The sequence below is a fragment of the Onychomys torridus genome, chromosome 2, assembly GCF_903995425.1.
Source record: "Onychomys torridus chromosome 2, mOncTor1.1, whole genome shotgun sequence".
Taxonomy (NCBI): domain Eukaryota; kingdom Metazoa; phylum Chordata; class Mammalia; order Rodentia; family Cricetidae; genus Onychomys; species Onychomys torridus.
The window spans coordinates 125,135,203-125,158,730 of NC_050444.1; the positions used below are offsets into that span (position 1 = coordinate 125,135,203).

General features: G+C 38.4%; 1 protein-coding gene across 6 annotated transcripts in view; it reads left to right on the plus strand.

Annotated features, from left to right (window-relative positions):
* The window catches only part of Tut4 (terminal uridylyl transferase 4), a 109,122-nt gene that overhangs the window by 5,764 nt on the left and 79,830 nt on the right, over positions 1–23,528 (plus strand). For all 6 annotated transcript variants that reach the window (XM_036177225.1, XM_036177227.1, XM_036177226.1 and 3 more), the window contains exons 2-3: positions 8,382–9,227; positions 17,176–17,339. In XM_036177225.1, the coding sequence (XP_036033118.1) occupies positions 8,474–9,227; positions 17,176–17,339 (918 nt within the window). In that variant the 5' untranslated portion in view covers positions 8,382–8,473. The remainder of the gene's footprint in view (positions 1–8,381; positions 9,228–17,175; positions 17,340–23,528) is intronic.

Here is a 23,528-nt window from a genome sequence, read left to right on the forward strand (position 1 = left end):
GTAGTCATAAGGTTTTGTAACCATTGCAAGTGTTTTATTCCCTAATATTTTCATTATCCCAGAAAGAAACTCTGCTCATTAATAGTTCTCATTTCTGCATCTTACCCCTTTGGCTAAACTTTCTCTGGAGATTTGCCTGTTCTGGACATTTTATATAACTGCAGTCACACAGTATATGTCTATCCTTTTCCACCAAACTTAATGTTTTTAAGGTTTGCCCATACAGTATTATGTAGGCAGCTCCTTCATCCCGCTTTATGCAGAAATAGTATTGCAGTCTATGAAGGCACCAAATTTTGTTTTAGCTATTAATTGTTTGATGCACCATTGGGTGGTTTCCAGGCATTTATTTATTTATTTATTTATTTATTTATTTATTTAATTCTTTAAATAAATGTAGGCTTGGTTTCTCTTGTCTGTATGTTTTGTTTAAGAGTGAAGTTTCTGAAAGTTTTGATAATATTTATGTTCATTTTTCTTAGGAACTGCTGGTTTTCCAAATTGGTGAGACTGTTACATTAAGTTGAGTGGAGCAATGTGTGTGGTTTTAGATTCTCCACATCCTTATTGTCACTTGATATTGTGCTTGCTTGCTCCTTCCTTCTTTCCTTCCTTCTTTTCCCCCTTCGTCCCCCCCCCCCTTTCTTTTTTTGGCTTTTCGAGTAAGAGTTTGTCTTGTAGGCCTAGCTCTCTCCTAGAACTTGCTTTGTAGACCAGGCTGGCCACTAATGCATAGAGATCTGCTTGCCTCTGCCTCCAGTGCTGGGATTAAAGGTGAGTGTTGCCACACCCAGCTATAGTCTTACTTTATATAGTCTTACATGCAGAACACCAGAAGAGGGCAGGAGATCTCATTACAGATAGTTGTAAGCCACCATGTGGTTGCTGAGAATTGAACTCAGGACCTCTGGAAGAGCAGCCAGTGCTCTTAACCTCTGAGCCATCTCTCCAGCCCCTAGTATCTTACATTTTACTCCATATTTATTTATATCTGTTGACTGAAAATGAATGCTATGTAATTTTCAGGGCTTAATACAAAATGAAAAGATAGAGCCTCTTGTTTAAAAAGTAGGAATAAATACCTTTGAAGCTGCTAGAATATAAACCTTATCCTTTCTTTTGGATAGTTTGTTTTGGGACCCACTGAATTTAACCACTTTGTGTGAGCATGGATATATAGCTATCCATTGGAGCTCAAGAGTGGGCACACAACTGGAGAGGATTATTCCCTTCTCCCAGAATTGTATCAGTAGCCTGTAGTTCAGTAGTAGAGAATCAGCCCCAGTAGGCTTCTTATCCTTCTGTGGCTGATTATTGACAGAGCCATACAGTTTTAGCTAAATATGACTAAGAAAAAAATTAGCATTCCTTGGTCATTCTTGTTCCTCCTCTCCCCACTCACTGAAACAGGAGTACTCATTTTTTTCAATCTATCCATTGTGGATGGAATGTCTATATTCTGCTGTTGGGCAATATTTTCTGGAAACATCTGTTAGGGCTAATTGATATTTAGTGTTGTTCAAGTCCTCCGTTTCCTTATTCTCTTGATCAGCCTATCCACTATTAACAAGTGGCATATCGAGGTTTCCAAATATCACTATAGAACTGCCTTTTCTATTTTCAGTTCTGCTTACTTTTGCTTTATTAGAGGCTTGTTTATTAGATGTGTGTTTTAATTGTTGCACGTCTTAATTGGATTGGACCTTAGATCAGTATATTATGTCCTTTTAGTAACCTTTTTGATTTGGTGTATTTTATTTGATACTATAACCACTCCAGTTTTCTCTTGGTTACTGTTGGCATCTATTTCCATTTTGTTGTTTTACTTTTTGGGTTTTGGAGACAGGGTTTCTCTGTGTAGCTTTGGAATCTTCCCTGGAACTCACTCTGTAGACCAGGCTAGCTTCAGACTCACTGCGATCCACCTGCCTCTGCCTCCCATGTGCTGGGATTAAAGGCGTGATTATATTTGTTTGTTTCTGCTCTTTTGGGGGCCTGCCACCCAGCTCCCAAATAAATCACACACACAGAGGCTTACTTTTAGTTATAAATGCTCGGCCTTAGCTTAGCTTGTTTCTAACCAGCTTTTCTGAACTTTAAATTATCCCATCTATCTTGTCTCTGGGCTTTTATCTTTTGCTATATCCATATACCTTTCTTTGTTTCTTACTCCATGGCTTGCTGTGTAGCTGGGTGGCTGGCCCCTGATTTCCTCCTTCTCTCACTCCTTGGTCTTTTTCCTTAACCAGATTTCTCCTTCTATATATTCTCTCTGCTGCCAGTCCTGTCTGTCCTTTCTCTTGCCTTGCTACTGTCCACTCAGCTCTTTATTAGACCATTAGGTGTTTTGGACAGGCAAAGTAACACAGCTTCACAGAGTTAAATAAATACAACATAAACAAAAATAACACACTTAAAAATAATATTCCCCAACACCCACTGAGTTTTTAGAATAACTTATATGAGCATGGGTTACTCATATGGGCTTGGGCAGCTTATTAGTGGCTATGCTTCTAAAGAAAAAGACTGTTTCCATCCCCATCAACCATTAATTTCAGTACTTCCTCTTGGCTGGCCAAGGCCTCAGAGGTCCTTCCCTATCCATAATGAAATGTTGATACACTCATAGATCATGTAATCTCATGAAACTACTCTTATACATGTAGACTGCTGTTGACTTAATGTTGCACGTGACTGTATAATATATTGTGTCTGTTAACATAGCTTAATAATTATGTTTTGGTATATATATGTATGTGTGAGTGTGTGTGCGTGCGCATGCGCGCACGCGTGCATGTGTACACACTCCTCCCTCCCCAAAATGTATTTGTTTTATTAAAAAAGCAGATCTGAAAAAAAGTAAGAAATTAACACTTGTATGTTTTATTGTTTTTACATTTAGCAAAGCACTTTGTTAACACATAGTTTTAAGGTGAGAACAAAGACGGACATACTTAGCCAGGCCTGGCAGTGCACACTTTTAATCCCAGCACTAGAGAGGCAGAGGCAGGCGGATCTCTGAGTTTGAGGTTAGCCTGGACTACAGAGCAAGTTCCAGGACAGCCAGGGCTATATAGTAAAACCCTGTCTCCAAACAAACAAAAAACCAAGGAAAAAGTCTGTCCTGTCTTAAGCTATAAGAAGACACCTGGTGTCTACTTCTGGGCTTACAAGAAGGAAGGCAGGCTGGCAGGTGGGTGGGCAGGTGGGCAGACAAGATAGAAGGAAGAAAGAAAGATAAGTAGGTAGATAAGTAGGTGTAGTGGTATATGCCTATACTCAGCATTTAGGAGGTGAGGCAGGAGGATAAGGAGAGTTTATCATCTTCTGCTGCCTCTGAAATTCAAGGCCTGCAACTGAAGGAAATTGATTCATTGCAACTCTTACATCAATGATTATAAAGTCTTTGAAAATATTTTAAAAGATTTTATTTATGTGTATATATGTATGTAAGCAGGTCATATGTGTGTGCCTGTGCCCTTACGTCCTCTTGGAAGCCAGCTGGAGTCAAGCTGGGATTAAAGGTGTACACCACAGCGCCCAGCTAAGGCAGGGTTTCTTGATGGATCTGAAGCTCACTATTGTGGCTAGTCTACCTAGCTAGGTTGTTCTAGGATCCTTTGTGTTTACCTTCCTATGGCTGGATTACAGGCTGGTAATCAAGGCATTGTCATGAGTTCTAGGGGTCTGAACTCTGGTCTTCAGGGCTTAGCTTTTAGGCACTTTACTCTCTGAACCATCTTTGCAGTCCCCTCCCTCAGCTTTTTTTTCCAATAAAGTTTATCAGCAAAATTGTGCTCCAATATTATATAAAGTCTTTATTGTTTATGGCTTTTGTCAAATGTACAAAAACACAGCTCTCACCTCAAAAGGAATGTAATAATTTATTCTGAAGTCAAATGTGAGTGATTATGGTCCAGGAACACAGATTTAGGTTTCTTAATACTATTTTCCAGTGTGGTAACAGCTGAATGAAATCTTTGCATTTATTTATTTAGTTAACATGTGCTTATTTAGTAGAACAAAGAAAGTCATAAAGCAAGGCGCTGTCTGTTGGAGACAGCAGATCGGTGGATTACAGTGAAGCAGGGGAACTTGTACTGTAGCCATCAGATGCTCTGATGGTACTGAGCCTGTTGGTGGTAGCACTAGGCTTGGGATCTCTGAACATTCATAGTCATAAGGCTGTTAGGTCAGACACAGAGCTGGGCTGTTAAGGGGACTAAAAGTAGTCAGATATTTGGCTCTCTCAAGTCATGAGCATTCTTATTCAGTTTGTCTTGGAGAATCTTTAACACAGGTGCAACTTTTTTTTCCTGGAGATTTCAGTTCTTACCAATAGGATGCCATCTACAAATCATTAAAGACTAATAGAACACCACTAGAAAATCTGAAAACATTTTGGTTATTAGATGAGGTAAAATAAAACGTTAAAAATATAGCCCATTTTTCTTATTTCTATTTTTTCACATATATTTTGTGTGTGTGTCAGTCTTTGTGTGTGGGGGCATGCATGTGCATGTGGAGGTCAGAGAGTATACCTTCTGCTATGTGAGCACTAGGGACTGAACTCAAGTTGTTGGACTTTGCAGCAAACTCCTTTATCAACTGTGCCATCTCATTGGCTCCCCATTTTTCTTTTTAAAATAAGACATGCCAGTTTTTGTAAGATTTTAGGAAGAACCATTTACTTAGGCAACTTAAAATATTTTATTTGTGTGTGTGTGTGTGTGTGTGTGTGTGTGTGTGTGTATGGTAGTTGGGAATGTGCATGTGAATATGGGTGCCCACAGATGCCAGAGCTTTTGGATCCTATGGTATTGGAATTTTAGGTGATTGAGAGCCAGCTGACTTAGGTTCTGGGAATTGAAGTTTGGTCCTCTGCATGGACAGTACATTCTCTTAACCTCTGAGTCATGTCACCAGCCCGTGGCAACCTTTTTTCTTTTCTTTCTTTTTTTTTTTTCTCGTGACAGGGTTTCTCTGTAGCTTTGGAGCCTGTCCTGGACTAGCTCTGTAGACCAGGCTGGCCTCGAACTCACGGAGATCCACCTGCCTCTGCCTCCCAGTGCTGGGATTACAGGCGTGCGCCACCACCGCCAGCAACCTTTTTTAACAGTTGTATAGAACATCAAGAATAGGAAAAGCAAAATGTGTTTATTAAGCAAATGCAAAAACATAAAACCCAGGAATAAAAGCATTTTTTACAATTGTAAATTATTGTAGATTTGCCAGAAAATATTAAAGAAGAAGTTTAAGAGCTGGCGAGGTGGTTCAGAGGGTAAAGGTACTTGTCATGTAAGCCTGGTGAACTGAGTTTGATCCTTGGAATCCACATAAAGAGGAAGAGAAAGGATTGACTCCATAAAGTTGTCCTCTGACCTCCACCTGCACACTATGGCATGGGTGTCCCCCCAACACACAAATACAAATTTATTTAAGGAGATTTATTTATTTTTTTCTGTGTATAAGTCTTGCCAGTATGTATATGTATGTGAGCCATGTGTGTGTGCCTGGTGTGTCCAGTGTGCCTAGAAGCCAGGAGTGGGTGATGGATCCTCAGGGATTGGAGTTACAGTTGTGAGCCACCACCATGTGAGTTCTGGGAATTCAACCTGGGTCCTTTGAAAAGCAGCTCTTTGTTGTTGTTGTTTTTTGTTTGTTTGTTTTTTCTAAGACAGGGTCTCATGTATCTGTTGAGGAACTCACTCTGGAAGCCAGGCTGGCCTTGATCTCCGAGATCCATCTGCCTCTGCTCCCCTAGCGCTGGGTACAGCTAGTCCTCTTAACAGCTGAGCCATCTCTCTAGTTCCAGAACCTAGTACATTTAAAAAACAAAGGTAGGTGTTTTTCAGCTTGGTGGACAAAGGCTTGAAGGACAGGTGCAAAAATAAAGCATCTTGTGTAACCAGTAACTCATTGTTTAGTATGAGTTTTGGCACATACAAGAGGGAATAATCATCATTCAGAATGATGGTGATGATCACTAGGTGTATCTTGAACATGAGTTATGGAGTTGAAGTCTTATAGTGAATGGATGTTCATTTCAATGTAGTATTGGCATATTCTACAGAGCCATAGTATTCCTAAATGTGATATTTTAGGAAGGAGTATAATCTGAATTTATTCTTGTTAAGAGAAGGTGTCAGTAAATGAGAAGCAAATCTATTCTAAAACAGTTTCTAATGTAAATTGCTACAAGAAATTGGATGTCAAAGATCTCTAGTAAAGAACTTTGAGGTTGTAATTATGTCTGTCCTTAATTCATGAAAAGATAAAAGAGTAAGAGTAATTATGAGTATTAATATAACTGGATCAAGCATTAGTTCTTTGAGAAAGGGCTTTCTTAAGACTTGAACTTAAGCCTCTTTAGTGGACAGTGAATTAATTAATTACATGAGAAGTTTCTTAAAGAAAAACTTGACTTTACAATAAAAATTAAATGACAATAATAGTTTAGACTGAAATCAAAGCAGAACATATAGAGGACTTTTCTTTCTTTTGTTTTTTTAGTTTCTCGAGACAGGGTCTCTCTGTGTAACCACTGTGGCTGTCCTTGAACTCGCTCATGTAGTCCTGGCCAGCCTCGAACTCACAGAGATCCACCTGCCTCTGCCTCCCAAGAGCTGGGACTAAAGGCGTGCCCTACCACTGCCAGGTCATATAGAGGACTTTGCTACAAATTAGAATTGCAAAGTCCAGTTCTGGGTGGGTGAGATGCTTTAATGTAAACATACCTACACTAAAGTTTTATTTTTTGTGTACATAGTTTTGCATATAAACAGTTGCAAATAAATTGACTCATGTTCTGAGCTTTTTGTTTTAGATAATACTTTTGTGTTTTATGATGAATGCTTATATGATTAGACATGCTTGTCCTGATTTATAATTTAGTAATATTACTTAGTAAAAATCAAAGATAATACATTTTAATTTCCTGTAACTTGCCTCTAGTTTTTCTTAATATATTAGTCTTTGCTAAGCATATTAGGCAAGGTGAAGAGTTAAAAAAAACAATTTCTAGCCAGCAGTGGTGGCACATGCCTTTAATCTTAGCACTGGGGAGGCAGAGGCAGGAGGATCTCTGTGAGTTTGAGGCCAGCCTCGGCTACAGAGTGAGTTCCAGGAAAGGCGCAAAGCTACACAGGGAAACCCTGTCTTGAAAAACCAAATAAAAAAAAACCCCAAACAAACAAACAAACAAACAAAAAACAAGCAAACTATTTCTATAAAATGTAATATATAAAGTATTTCTGATATACAAATACTATAACAATGCAACATTTTTTACCATGTATATATAGTCTTGTAAATTTAATGTTTCTTCATCAGTATAATTGTTCCTATTAACATTTTTTTAAAGAGAAAAATGGGCTTTTAATGTTTTTATAATTTTTTTTAACTGTCACTTTCTTGGGTTCACAGCAAAATTGAGCAGAAAACAGAGTTGCTACATATTCTTTGTCCTCACATGTTCATGGCCTACCCTTACCATTAACACTTGGCACAAGTATGATAAATGTATTACAGCTGATGACTCTATACCAACACTATTATCTCCCAAAGTTCATAGCTTTAAGCAGCATTTGTACTTTGTGGTATTCATTATTTAGGTTTTAGGGAATATATAATAACAGTTTAAAGGTTATTTACTTGAATTCATTTACACTTCTTTTTACTTCAGGGATGATTCTCATGTTTAGAAAATTGAGTAGATTGTGATATAAACAGGCGTATTCAGGATGAAATCATGTGGGTGTAAGACTTTTAATGCTGAGGATTCTATAACTTTCCTTATAGTGCAGAGATTGAAATTCTGCAGCTTTTCAGTTTTCCATTTCTTTATAATGATGGAGGCATATTAATTATTTCAGGCTCGTTCGCTCTTTCTCTCTCAATCTGTCTCCTTTCCTTCTTTCTTTTCTTTCTTTCTTTCCCTTCCTCTCTCCCTCCCTCCCTCCCTTGAGGCAAGGTTTCTCTGTATAGCCCTGGCTGTCCTGGAACTTGCTCTGTAAACCAGGCTGGCCTCAAACTCTTAAGAGATCCACCTGCCTCTGCCTCCAGAGTGCTGGAGTTAAAGGTGTCTGCCACCACTGCCTAGCCAGTTTGTGTGTGTGCGCGCGCGCTTGCTTTGTTTTTTGCGACAGACTCATTCTTGGGTGGCCTTGAACTAGTTATGTAGACTATGCTGGCCTAGAGCTCACAGAGATCTGCCTACCTCTGCCTCCTGATAAAAGGATTTAAGCCCTTTTCATATAGTTTTCTGAAGAATGTTTCTTTAGTTTTGAGAACAAATTTTGAGTTTTTTAAATTGACTAATGACTAAAAATGTTTCTGCATTTTAAGTAACAAATTTTTGTTTTTATTTTTAAACCCTATAGTTTGCTTGCCTAAACTAGATTTGGAGCAGTTCATATACCTGAGATCTGCCATTTTACAGTATCACAATTGGAAAGAACCAGATTTTCAAATAATGGAAGAGCCCAAGACTTCTAAAAGCGAAAATCATGAACCAAAGAATAATATTATTTGTGAAGAAAGCAAAGCAGTTAAAATTATAACTAATCAAACCTTGAAGCCTAGAAATGATAAGTCCATGACAGAAATTGGGACCAGCTCTCTGAATAGAAATAGCAGTAAAAAAACCAAGCAAAATGATATTTGTATAGAAAAAACAGAAGTTAAATCATGTAAAGTAAATGCTGCCAGTGTTCCAGGCCCTAAAGATTTGGGGTTAGTACTTCGAGATCAAAGTCATTGCAAAGTGAAAAAGATACCAAATTCACCAATGAAAGCCCAGAAGGGATCTTCACAGGCAAAAGTAGAAAAATCACCAAAGTCACCTAATTTACCAGTAAAGGCAGAAAAAATACCCTGTACAACAGCAGCAGCAACAACAGAAAAAGCACTTAATTCACAGAAGAAAGAAGAAAATATACCCACTTCTCAGATGAAATTACAAAAGACACCCAGCTCGCCTTTAGAACCAGAAAATGCACCTAGTTTACTGTTGAAAGAAAACATGAAGCAGACAGAGTCACAGCAGACTGGGGAAAAACTTCCCAGCTCCTTTGTCTCTGTGGACAAAAGGAAAAGTGAAGCTGTACAGGGGGAACACTCAGCTCTGGAAAGCTTACTGCCGTCTCAGAAGCAGCAGACGCGCACAGAGCACACTGGTGATTCTGATGACAGTGCTTCAGGGACTGAAGACACAGCAGACGATTTGAGTAAGTAGAGACACATAGGGTGTGCCCACAAGTTCACTGTGGGCAGGATTTTCTTGTTAATGTTCTGTAGGTTATTTCTGGTTTAGCTACATTAATTTCCAAAAGTTGAAAATGAAACAAAACCTTTGTTTTTTTGTGGTAAAAGTCTGTGCACATGTGAGTTTAGTGGATGTTTTTGAACACACATACTCTTATTTACTGATAGTAGGGCTCTGTCTTACTCTCATGTATACTGGACCAGGACAAGTGTTCTATCATTGGGCTACACCTTTGGCCTTGGACACTCTTTAGGTTTTTTAAAAATGGTCTCATTGTGTAGAACAGGCTGGCTTTGAACTATGTAACTCAAACTGGCCTAGAATTCTTTTGTTTCATAATTTTTAAAATTACTATTATTATTTTGTTTTGTTTTGTTCTCTGTGTAGTCCTGGCTGTCATGGAACTCATTATGTAGACTAGGCTGGCTTTGAACTCACAGAAATTTACCTGCCTCTGCTTTTCAGGTGCTGGGATTAAAAGTGTGTGCCACCATCACCTGGCTTTTAAAATTATTTTTAATTATGTGTATGTATGTATGTAGGTGTGTGTGTAGGGGTATGTGTATTCATGTGTTTGTGTGTTTGTTCAAAGGCCAATGGTGTTGGATCTCCTGGAGCTAGACTTATAGATGGTTGTGAATCACTTGATATGGGTGCTGGGACTTGAACCTGGTTTCTCTGGAAGAGCATTATGTGATCTTAACTGCTGAGCCATCTTTCTAGCCCTCCTTTGAACTCTTTTAAAAAAATAATTTCTTCATTTGTATTTTATGTATATTGGTGTTTTGCCTGCATGTGTGTCTTTATGAGGGTATTGGATCCCCCGGAATAGGGGTTACATACAGTTGTGAGCTGCCATGTGGTTGCTGGGACTTGAACCTGGGCCCTTTGGAAGAGCAGCCAGGGCTTTTAACTGCTGAGCCATCTCTCCAGCCCTCACCCTGAACTCTTACTCCTCCGATTTCAGATAGTCCTCCTAAGTGCTGGGGTCACATGAGCTTACCACTACACCTAGCACCCCAGTCTTAAAAAATGATCTTGATGATCATTCTCATTTATTCAATAAATATTGGGTTCCTATTTGTACTCCAGTCATGTGTTTACAGTTGAAAACCCAAACCAAATCTAACTCCAGATCTCAAGAAAGCTTCCTATTTGATGTTAAAAAACTGATTTTCAGTGGCAAAAACTTGAGTTGAGAATGTACATGATTTAATTGTTATTCGTCCTTTAGATTGGATAACTACATTATTAAGTGTGGGCTGATTATGAATGAGATACAGTATTGATTAGAGCAGGAATTTGAGGGCATGATAAAACTTCAGCTTTCAGGGCATAAAATGAAGCAGCTTTTTAGAAGACATTCAAGAGATCAAAGGTAGTTCTATGATAAGGTTTTCTATTTTATTTCTTTTTAAAAAATCTTTTTGGCTTCAGTGTATCAGATTTTTTGTTAGGAGTTAAAGTGGAAGCAGATTGATTAAAATATATACTGTGAACATTTACTTGAACTACTACTGTAAGATATTTTTGTTCATTGTGATCTTGAGTTTTATTTGTGTATGTGTGTGTACACTCATTCATTCATTCATTCATTCATTCATTTTTAAAGAGAATGTCCTTTGATGCTCAGGGACTTGCTTTGTAGACCAGGCTACCTCTCATCTCCTGAGTGCTGGGATTTTAGGCATGGTTACTACATCCAGGTTTTACTTATTTCTATTTTAAAAAATATTTTGTCTGGCTGTGGTGGTCATTTCTTTTTAATACCAGCACTAAGGAGAAAGAGGCAGGTGGGTCACTAAGTTTGAGGCCAGCTGGTTTACATAGAATTCCGGGGCAGCCAGGGCTATATAATAAGACCTTATATCAAAAATATTTTTAAAATTTTATTTTATCTGTAGGCATAAGCTACGATGCTTAGCTTTGTTTTACTTTCATTTAATTGTCTTAAGTATATACATGCTAGGATGCTCAGCTCTCATCTTTTTAATATTTTCTTCTTTAATTTTTTTATTTTGTTTAAATAAATTTTGTGCTTTGTGAGGAGGCAGTCTTATTTTCTGTGTTTCCATGGCTGGAGAATAAAGTTTATCTTGATGTAAAGATAAAAATAAACTGATTGGGGCTGGGAATGTAACTCACCTGGTGCAACAGTTGTCTAGCATACATAAAGGCCTGGATTTGGTCACTAGCAACTCCTCAAAAAGAAAATGTTTTATTGTTACATTTTGTGAAATATTGGTTAAAAAGTTCAGAAATAAGGCTGGCAAGTTGTTTCAGCAGTTAATGGTACTTGCCACTAAGTCTGACCTAAATTTGATCCCTGAACTCCCCTGAGGGAGGGAGAGAACTAACTCCCTGAAGCTGTCCTTTGACCTGCACCTATCCCCCCACCCCTACCCTTTCTTTTTCAGAAATCACTACCTTTTCATTTCTGATAGGATACAGGTGATGGTTTATGTCTTAGTCAGTGTTCTGTTGCTGTGAAGAGGCACCATGACCAAGGGAACTCTTAGAAAAGAAAGCATTTGATTGGACCTTGCTTACAGTTTCAGAGGGTTAGTAAGTACATTGTCATGAAGGGGAGCATGGTGGCACACAGACAGGTATGGTGCTGAAGGAGTAACTGAGAGTTCCACATCTGGATCCACAGGTAGCAGGAAAGACAGACTCTGAGCTTAGAACGGGATTTTTGAAATCTTAAAGCTCACCCCCTAGTGACACACTTTCTCCCAACAAGGCCACACTTCCTAATCCTTTAAAAGTAGTGCCATTCCCTGGTGACCAAGTATTCAAGTCTTTGAGACTATGGGCACATACTAATCCAAACCACCACAGTTTAGAAATAGACTTTTAAAACATTAATAGAATTGTCTTTTTGTATATGAGAGCAAATAGATGAAGCAAACAGGTGAATGAGCTAAGTGATTATTTGGGGGAGAATGTTCTTGATCTGAGCTTATCAAACTTTTAATATTCAAGATGAGGATATAGCTCAGTGGTAGAGAAATTTTGTAGCAATTTCAAGGACCAGGCTCACCTCCAAAAACAAAAACAAAACAGAGGTTTACTCTAGATACACAGGTAGCTTACACTTGTAATATCAACATTTGGGAAGATGAGGTAGGAGGATTGTTGTGAGTTCTATGCCAGCCTAGACTACAGAGTAAGACTCTGCTTTACAATAACAATCACATTGTCCCCTCCTCCCAAAGCTACTAACAAACAAAAGTGAAACTTCAGTATGCATGTGAGTCTCCTGGGAATCATTAGAATGGAGTTTGTTAGGCTCATTCTCAGAGTTTTGATTTAGAACATCTAAGGAGTGGCCTAAGATACCGAACTTGTAACAGGTTCCTGGATGCTGCTGCTGGCATGGGGTTTAGGGTGGGGGTGGGAGTGGGGGTGGGTGGGTGGTTAGTTAGGACCAATCTTTTGACTATCACACCTGAAGTCAATCATTTAAAAAAAATGCACATCCATACCACCTTTCTTTCGTTGTGTTTATACAGTGTAATGACTAGAAGTGAGACCATGCTATTCGCATGTTCTAGTGGTTAACCACACACTATAGTAAAACTAGGGTTAGAGTGAGAGGGAGGGTACTGTGTTATGATGTGACACTCCTACTTCTGCCCCTCATTCCTTCTCTTGTTAACTTTTTTCTCTCCCTCTCTGTTCTAGTTATGTAGTTTTTTCTTGCATCTTCTCTAAATGCTAAGGAAGGACCTTTGCGTTTGCTTTTCCCTCTATGAATACTTGTCCCCTAGGTAACCATATCCTGGCTCTTCCAACCTCCTATTTTTTATTTAAATTTATTGTTATAGTATATGTATGGTATGTGTATATGTGGAGGTGTATATCATGGTATGTATGTAGCAATCAGAGGACAGCTTTATGGACTCGATTCCCTTTTTCTGCCTTTAGGTGGGTTTTGAGGATGGAACTCATGTTGCAAGGCATGCATGGCAAGTACTTGACCTTCACTGAGCCTTCCTTTTCTTTCTTCTTTTTTTTTCCAAGATAGATTTTCTCTGTATAACAGCCCTGGCTGTCCTGGAATTCGCTTTATAGACCAGGCTGGCCTTGACTCACGAGAGTGCTGGGATTAAAGGCGTGTATCACCATCACACCACAAGACCAGAAGTTACCCCCCTTTTTTTTTTTAGTCGTGACAGGGTTTCTCTGAGTAGCTTTGCGCCTTTCCTGGAACTCACTCTGTAGCACAGGCTGGCCTTGAACTCACAGAGATTCACCTGCCTCTGCCTCCTGAGTGCTGGGATTAAAGGTGTGCGCCACCACCGCCCGGCTCAGAAGTTACCCTTTTTTAGTATATATTTAGAGTCACACAGATACACTATTGTCTAATTCCTTCTTTTCTTTTTCTTTTTCTTTTTTGAAACAGTTTCTCTGTGTATCTCTGGCTGGTCTGAATCTCACTCTGTAGACCAGGCTGGCCTCAAACTCAGATCTGTCTGCCTCTGCTGATGTTAAAGACTTACATCACCTGATTTTCAATCATGCCTGCAGGAAACACTGTATATGTTGGTATTCCCTGTTTATTCCCATCTTCTACTCACTGCCAACTATTAATCTTATACACATTCATATACAAGACTATATGGACAGGCATTTTCTATACTTCTTGTTTATAAGTGTAGTCACATTTATCAGAGTCTTGCAATCTATGGAACATAGTTTGGGTAAATTTGCCTAGTATTTTAATGTTGATTTTAGAAAATGAAATTATTTATTTAGTGTATGGATGTGTGTGTACCTGCTTGAGTTTTTGTGCACCATGTACCTGTGGAGGTCAGAGGGCCTCAGATCCCTTGGAAATTAAGTAAGCTTGTGTGGGTGCTGGTAACCAAACCTGAGTTTTCTGCAAGAGCTGTTAAGTGCTCTTAACCGTTGAGCCATTTTTTCACCCCTATTTTATGTTTAGTTTTATGTATGTCTGTGTGCATATGAGTGTGGGTACCCAAGGAAGTCAGAGACCTTTGATCTCTTTAAACTGGCATTATAGGTGGTTGAGTTGCCCAGTGTGGTATTGGAAAAACCTGGAAGAGCAGTACATGCCCAGTTTTTGACTTAGGGTCTCACTATGTAGCCTTGGCTCTCTTGGAGTTTGCTATGTAGACCTAGCTGGCCTCGAACTTGTAGATATCCACCTGTTTCTTCCTTTTGAACTCTTGTTATTAAATGTGTGCTCCACCAGACCCTGTCCTATTTCCTTCTTTTAAAAAGTGCTATATAGCCAGAAATTGTGGCCACTGCCTTTATTCCCAGCACTTGAGTGGCAGAGGCAGGTGGATCTCTCAGTTTGAGGCCAGCCTGGTCTACAGAGGAGTTCCAGGATAGCCAGGGCTACATAGAGAAACCCTATCTAGGTTAAAAAAAAAAAAAGTACTATGTAGCCTTTTTCAATTATTGTGTTAGAAATGATAATTTTATGGGATTTGCTATTGTTAGTTGATAGTCATGTAGGGGAAGTTATACATATTTTTAAAAAAAGAGAGTTGTATTTTTACATTGTCTTGTTACTGATCTTTTTCATGAACTACAGAAATAAACTAGATTTTGTTTCATAGTTCCATAAGTCACTAAAAATTTCCCAAATACTAAGAGATAATTCCACATACCACATAGTGCATCAGTGTTTGCCTGCAACTATGCAAGTTGTGATGTTGCACTCAGAAGGCAGAAGCAGGTGGATCTCTACATTCAAGCAGGCTGGGGCTAGTGTGAGCTTTCTTACTCTCTTTTAAAAATAGAAATAGTTTTATATGTGTGGGTGTTTTGTCTGCATGTATGTCTGCACCACATGTGTGCCTGGTGCCTGTGGAGGCTGGAAGAAAGGGTGTCAGATCCCTAGGAACTGGAATTACAGGCAGTGTGAACTGCCATGTGGGTGCTGGAAATTGATCCTGGGACTTCTAGAAGAGCAGCCAGTCTTTTTAACTGATAAGCCCCCTCGTTAGCCCCAAGAGACCATTTCATAGGGAAAAACCAAGGCACTTATCTTACCTAGTTAACATTTGAATATTTGTGTTTTTATAACATTCTCTTTAAAAAAAAAAAAAAAAAAGATTTATTGAGCCTGGTAGTGGCTCAACCAAGCAGATCTCTGAGTTTGAGGCCAGCTAAGTCTACAAAGTGAGTTCCAGGACAGCCAGGGCTAGGTAAAGAGACATTGTCTCAAAAACAAACAAATACATAAATAAACAGATTTATTTTGATTTTATGTGTATGGATATTTTGCCTGTGTGTATGTCTGCACCATGTGTGTGCATTGCCCCCAAAGACCAGCATTCTCTGCAGCTGAAGTTGTAAACTATTAGTTGCCATGTGGGTGCTTGGGAACTAAACCTGATTTTACTACAAGAGTAACAATTTCTCTTAACCACTGAGCTCTCTCCACTCCCCTTCTTATAACATTCTTATTTAAGAGTTTGCTTTTTATTCTAGTCAGTCCTATGCCCTTTGGTAGGAAATGTACCACTTCTACTTAATCTTCCTTCCTTCCTAATTTCCTTCCTAATTTCCTTCCTTCCTTCCTTCTTCCTTCCTTTTCTTTCTTTCTTTCTTTCTTTCTTTCTTTCTTTCTTTCTTTCTTTCTATTTATTTATTGAGCTGAGGATCGAACCCAGGGCCTTGCGCTTGTTAGGCAAGCACTCTACCACTGAGCTAAGTCCCCAACCGAGCTTTAATATTTTAAAGCACACATGCACGCACACATGCTCTGTCTGTTCCTACCTCCCTCAAAATCAACTAACTAAAAGTGGGATTGACCGTCAGGATTTCTCTATAAATTAAGTAGTTGGCTTTTGAATATGATGGGGGTATTTTACTGATTGAGCACTGGTTTAAAATTAAAAAAAAATATTTTGTGTTTTTGTGTGTTTGCATGTACGTCTGTGTGTCTTTTTTTTTTTTTTTTTTTTTCCTTTGAGACAGGGTTTCTCTGTGTAGCTTTGTGCCTTTCCTGGAATTCTCTTGGTAGCCCAGGCTGGCCTTGAACTCACAAAGATCCGCCTGACTCTGCCTCCCGAGTGCTGGGATTAAAGGTGAGCGCCACCACCACCCTGCTCTTTTTTTTTTTTTTTTGGCCTGATATGGATGGAGGCAAGAAGGCATTAGATCTCCTTGGGACAGGAGTTACAGATAGTGTAAGCTGTCATGTAGGTGTTGGTGTTTTCTTTTTCTTTTTTTTCTCCTTTGTGACAGGGTCTTTCTCTGTAGCCCTAACTGTTCTGGACTTACTGTGTAGACCAAGTTGGCCTTGAACTCAGATCTGCCTGTCTCTGCCTACCCACTGCTGAGATTGAAGAGGTAATACCATCACGCCCACCTACCACCAGTGCTAAGCCATCTATCTCTTCAGTCCCTTAGCACTGCTTTTTAAAAAAATGTTACATTTATTCATTTATTGTATGTGTGGGTGTGCACATGGCATTTGTGGAGACCAGAGGACAATTTGTGGGAATATATTTTCTTCTGCCATATGAATCCTGGGGATTGAATTCAGGTCATCAGGCTTAGTGTCAATTATCCTTACTCATTAAGTTATCTCATGAGCTCACCATGCATATATCTTTTATATATATATCATAATCTAATAACTTGTACAACCAAGTTAAATATGAGGAATGAATTCCCCCCATAGTTAAATGTTTTTAAATTTAAAATTTTTAATGATAATAGCTGATATTTGTTCTTGTTGTTTTGTTTTTTGAGACAAGATTTCTCTGTGTAGCCCTGGCTGTCCTGGAACTCACTCTGTAGACCAGGCTGACTTTGAACTCACAGAGATCTGCCTGTCTCTGCCTCCTGAGTTCTAGGATTAAAGGTATGCACCACCACTGCCAACATGATGATAACTGATTCAATGATTGCTTCTTTCGTAGGTAAAATGAAGAGTGAAGAATCTAATAAAGAAAATTCTTCTGAAATGGACTATTTAGAAAATGCCACTGTGATAGATGAATCTGCATTGACACCTGAGCAGAGGCTAGGATTGAAACAAGCAGAAGAACGCCTAGAAAGAGATCACATCTTTCGACTTGAAAAAGTATGCTATGTTATATTAGTTATCGAGAGAGGAATTGTATGTTTTATAACTTTTTCCAGAGTGTAACACTTTATGTTTCTTTTGGAGACAGGTATTACTATGTAGTCTTAGCTGGCCTGGAACTTACTATGTAGATCAGGCTGGCCACAAGCTCAGAGATTTACCCACCTCTGCCTTCTGAGTGCTAAGATGAAAAACATGCCACTGCACCTGATATAAGTTGACTTTTAGTTATTGTAGGCATTAGGAAACTATGACCTGCCCCCTTCTGTAGTTGGAGTTTTCTCCAGTCCTTCTAAGACCCACAGCCACTCAGACCCAAATAAACACACAGACACTTATATTATTTACACTGTTTGGCCTAATGGCTCAGGCTTCTTGCTGTCTAGTTCTTATATCTTAAATTAACCCACTTCTATTAATCTATAAGTTGCCAAGTGGCTTGTGGCTTACTGGTATCTTACATCTTGCTTCTCGTGGTGGCTGCTAGCAGCGTCTCCTAACTCAGCCTTCCACCTCCCAGAATTCTCCTCTCTCCTTGTCCCGCCTATACTATACTTCCTGCCTGGCTACTGGCCAATCAATGTTTTATTTATCAACCAAATCAGAGCAACACATTTACAGCATACAGAAAGGCAATTCTAGCACTTCTCCTTTTCATTTTTTCAAAAAGGTTTTGACTTTAACATAGTAAAACTACATATAACAGAACAATTATCAAGCAAGAATTATAGTTACAATATCTAGTTTATTTATAATATCTAATCTGTTTGTATTTGGCTAAATTAAAAGAGATTCTATCTATCCTATATTTGTGAGTCTAAGGTTTTATATCTAACTTATCTTTTGTCATATCTAAAAAAATTATAACTATCTAGTCTTCAACTACATCAAAGACCTCGGAAGGATATAATATTACCTGAGAAACAGGAGAAGGATGCAAGCAACTTTTGGGAGTCTTGCAAGAGTAGAGAGAGACAGCTGGCAGCCTGGACAGTCATCCAAAGTTCCTCTGTAAAGTTGGGGCATCTGTCTTCAGCCCATAGGCCTAGAGTCTCTCAGTCACATTCCTGTAGAATGTCTGTCAGTTTCCTCTGTGAAGCAGGAACCTGAAGGACCATTTTGCCAAGCAAAGTTCAGTGGTCACGTACCTATGGGTCCTACATGTCCAGTCAATGTAAGCAGTCCAGGCAAGAACAGTTTCTTGCCCAAATGGCTATTGCCAAGAAGAAGATAAACTCCATATGGAGTGTCTTTGATGCCCATCCTCCTCTCTGAAGTAAATTGGTGCTGCCAGGAGCACCCTTCCACTTGTTTTGTTTGAATATGGCAAAATACATATAACCTCCCTTTTTTATAAACGGTTACTAGGATACAGCTGTGCTCATTTTCTTGATATAGTCTATGGCTGCTTCCATGATGTGATGACAGTTGACTGGATACCAGAGAGATGACATGGCCTGCATAAAACATTTCTATTTTCTTTCCTTTTCCCTTCTCTTGCCTTTTATTTTTCCTTTCTTATTTCTTCTCTTTTTCCTTTGCTTCGTTCTTCCCCCATTCCCTATCTTTTCCATTTTATGACTCTGTAACCTAGGTTGGACCTTACATATAAGCAGTGCTTTTTCCTCAGTGGCTCTGAGATACTGTGATTATATGAATGAATGACCATGCCTTCATTTTTTTTTACTATTTTCAAAAGATATTTATTTAAATTTCTAATGTGTGTGTGTGTGTGTGTGTGTGTGTGTGTGTGTGTGTGTGTGTATGTTATCTGTGTGGGAATATGTGTGCATGTGAGTGCAGGTACTCTTGGAGGCCAGAAGAGGGCATCAGATGGAGCCAGAGTTACAAGTGGTTATAAGACTCTTTATATGGATTCTGGGAACTTAGGGTCCTGTGCAAGAGCAGTACATACTCTTAACCACTGACGTCTCTTCAGTTCCTATGTTTACTGTTTTTCAAAGCTATTTACCAAATATTTACTAAATATTGTTTTGGTTGATATAAAGTAAATTGTTGACTAATGGGAGGAAGAAAGAATCAAAGGAAAAGGGGAAGCAGAAATAGGAAAAATAAAAGGCAAGGGAAGGGGAAAGGAAAGAAAATAGAAATGTTTTATGCAGGCCCTGGTATCCAGTTAACTATCATCACAGCATGGAAGCAGTCATTTAGTAAAGAAGGAATGCTTGTTATATGCCAGCAACTGTGCTTGCTGCACATTAGGTGTATGTTGATAAAAATGACATATTTTTTTCCATTAAAAGTTAAAAGTCTAGGCCAGGTGGTGGTGGTGCACGCCTGTAATCCCAGCACTTGGGAGGCAGAGGAAGGTAGATCTCTGTGAGTTCGAGGCCAGCCTGGTCTACAGAGCTAGTCCAGAACAGGTTCCAAAGCTACAGAGAAACCCTGTCTCGAAAAATCAAAAAAACAAAACAAAACAAAAAAAACCCAAAAAAACAAAAGTTAAAAGTTATTCAAATTGATGAAAATAAATTAGTATATACTACTATAAAATTTGCTAAATTCTTTTTCTCTTGTTTTTCACCTTAAGTTTACTGAATATTATAAATATTCTCTTGATGTCTTGTGAGTGCTAGTTAATTTCTTAAACTGGAAACACATTCATAGCCTTAGCAATAAAACATCACTAGTTATTGAAAAAGTCACAAATCAAACTACAGAGAAATATGTACTTAAGATGTTTATAAATGTGTATACAAAGAGATCATTATTCTTCAAAAGTAAGAAAGGAGTGACGTAAATAGTATGATTTTATATAGTTTAGAAAAACAAGATACCTAGATTGATGAAAGAAATCCTTATGAGTCCTGCTTGGTGTTTTATTTATTAGTGCATAGCAGTTGGTTTGAAATTAGAGTTAGTATGCCTGGTACTAAAGCACATGTACTTTCAAGTCATAAGGTCTGCCACAGTCACTTACTGGTGTTAACAAGCTATATGCTATTTAACCTTTGTAAATTTTTTTTTCCTATTTACTTAATGTGTATGGGTCTTTTGCCTGCATGTGCGTTTTGGTATATCTTGTAGGCACCTTGTGCCTGCAGAGGCTGAAAGAGAGTATCAGACCCCCTGGGACTGGCTGCTCTTTGAGAGGACCCAGGTTCAACTCTCAGTACCCACATGGTAGTTGACAACTGTCAGTTAGTTCACTTCCCATGTACTTTCAGACCAATCAGTGCACATAAAATAAAGCTAAATAAATTATATAAAAAATATGATTGTAAGCTGCCATGTGGATGTTGGGAATTGAACCTGGGACCTCTGTAATAGCAGCCAGTATTCTTAATCTATGAGCCATCTCTCCAGCCTCCTATTTAACCTTTTCATACCTCAATTTTTTTCATCAGTGAAATGAAGCAAAAAAATTAACACCTTTTTAGGACCAGGATGATGGCCCAATGGCTAAAGTGATTACCACACTAGTATAAGGATTGGAGTTTAGGTTTGATAAATCCACCTAAAACCATGAAGTAGTATAGATCTGTAGTCCTAGCTGACAAGAACAGTAGAATACCCAGAAGTTTACAAGTCAGTTAGCTTAGTAGACATGGTAGTGAATAAGAGCCCCTGCCTCAAACAAGATAGAAGGTGAGGAATGGCAGCTGAGATTGTCTTTCTGACCTCTACACATGCACTGTGGCCCACACGTACCCAAACATACATGTGTGTGTACATACACATACCACCTAGCTCATGGAGCTGTTGTTTTAGATAGGATAATGCAAGTGAAGTTTTTGGAATAAAATCTAATACTGAGTAGGCACTAAGTAAAGATAAGCTACTCTACAATAGGATTGTTTTACCATGTGAAATAATTTTTTAATTGTTTCATAAATGCAGACATAAAAGTAGGTCTCTGATATTTATTCCAAAATCATGAAATACCATCTTAGTATTCTGACTTCTTAGTGTTATATGGGTTCCTCTCCTCAACAAAAGAATCTACCCAAGTTCCATCTACTAACATTTTATATCATTATGGTTTGTGTACATGAGTATAGTACATGTGGGAGGCCAGTAGAGTTCATTGGAGACCCTGGAGCTGTAGTTTCAGGTACTTGTGAGCCATCTATAGTGGATGCTAGGAACCCATCCCAGGTTCTCTGAAAGAGCTGCTGGCACTCTTAATTACTGAGCCACTTTCCCAGCCCTGTGTGGTAGTTCATGCCTTTAATCCCATCTCTCAGGAGTTGAAGGTAGGAAAGTCAGGAGTTTAAGATCATCCACAGCTACATAATAAGTTGGAGGATAACCTGAGACACCTGTGACTTTGTATTAAAAAAAAAAAAAAAAAAAGCTACCATACTTTTAATTCAAGGAAGCAGGTACAGGAGGATCTCTGAGTTCAAGGCCAGCCTGTTCTGTATAGTGAGTTCTAGACCAGCCAGGACACACAGTGAAACCCTGTCTCAACAAGAACAAAAATATTAGGTGGAAGCATGGTTTTTTTTTTTTTTTTTTTCCCTATTTTATTTTTGAAATGAAGTCTTATTTTATAGCTCTGGCTGGCCTGGAACTCACCATATATACTGTGCTGGCCTCAGATTCATAGAGGTCTATTGCCACAGCCTCCCATGCACTAGGATTAAAGGCTTGCGCTACCATGCCCAATTTAACATAAATATTTTTATTTTTAGATAGTTAAGCTTTCCCTTACATGTTCTATAGGCTTTCTTTTATACTTAGAGTGAAAATAGGAATCCTTAGGACTTTGTGATCTGACTGACCCAGTTACTAGTCATACTAGTGTTTTTATAATATATTAATCAAAAATTTTCTTCTTGTGATAATACCTAAGAAAAAGGGGAAAAACATGTATTTTAGCTTAAAATTTCTGAGATTATAGTTCTTTGTCAGAGAAAATGTGGTGAAGGAGAGCAACTCACATTGTGGAAGCCCAAGCAGGAGGAGGTGGGGAAGAGCCCACTCCTCAACCCATCCAGCATTGGCTTATCTTGGGTGCTTCCCAGATAAGTCAAGTTGACAGCATTAACACTCATAATTTTACCCTTTATGACTTGACACTGAAATATGCCTTGAACTTACTGTGTAGTTTCATAAATACTTTAGTTATATTCTTGCCTGAAGACCTTAGTTTCTTTCTTTACATGAAGTCTAGTACATGGCTCAGATATCTTAGAACAGCCAATCCTATACTGCCTTTAAGTCGCTGCTGTATAAAAAGGTCTTTAAGTAGTGACTATGTTTTAAAAATAGCTCCTCTCTTATCTATATTCCTATTTATATCTTTATTATTAATTTTCATGTACTAGAATGTAAATTCTTACTGACAGGAATTTGTCTTGTTCACTGTTCAACTCCATGAAAAAATGTTTCACATACAAGAATTTAAAAAATGCTCAGTAAGGGCTGGAGAGATGGCTCAGAGGTTAAGAGGACTGACTACTCTTCCAGAGGTCCTGAGTTCAATTCCCAGCAACCACATGGTGGCTCACAACCATCTATAATGAGATCTGGTGCCCTCTTCTGGCCTGCAGGCATATATGTTGTATATATAATAAATAAATCTTAAAAAAAAAAGACATTAGAACCTTGTTCCCTTAAAAAAAGAAAAAAAAAAGGCTCAGTAAATGAATAGTTGTAGTTGGAAATGTAAGAAAAATTTTTAATGGCTTAACTGATCTCAAAGAATTTTTATGTGATCAAAATTAGAATAACTAGATTGTGTGTCATGTATATGCTGTTGCTTCGAGGAAATTATTTAATCCTTGAGATTTAAATCCTTTATCAGTAAAATAGAGAACACTGACAGTTAAAAGTTAGTAAATAGTACTTTGTAAATGTTGAGTTTGTTTTTGTTATCTATGGTTAGGACTGTTGTTAAACTTAATGCAAGTTTCTTATTTAAAGAACATCAGGAGTTGGGGGTTTAGCTCAGTGGTAGAGTGCTTGCCTAGCAAGCACAAGGCCCTGGGTTCGGTCCTCAGCTCTGGCAAAAAAAAAAAAAAAATTGTTTAAAGAACATCATTTATTGAGTTTGGAGAGATGGTTCAGTGTTTAAGAGTACTTGCTATCCTTACAAAGGACCTGAGTTTGGTTCCTAGCACCTACATTGGTGGCTCACAACTTCCTATAGCTCTAGTTCTAGATGATCTTGACCCCTTAAATAAGCAAAATACTCACACTCATAAAATACAAATAAAT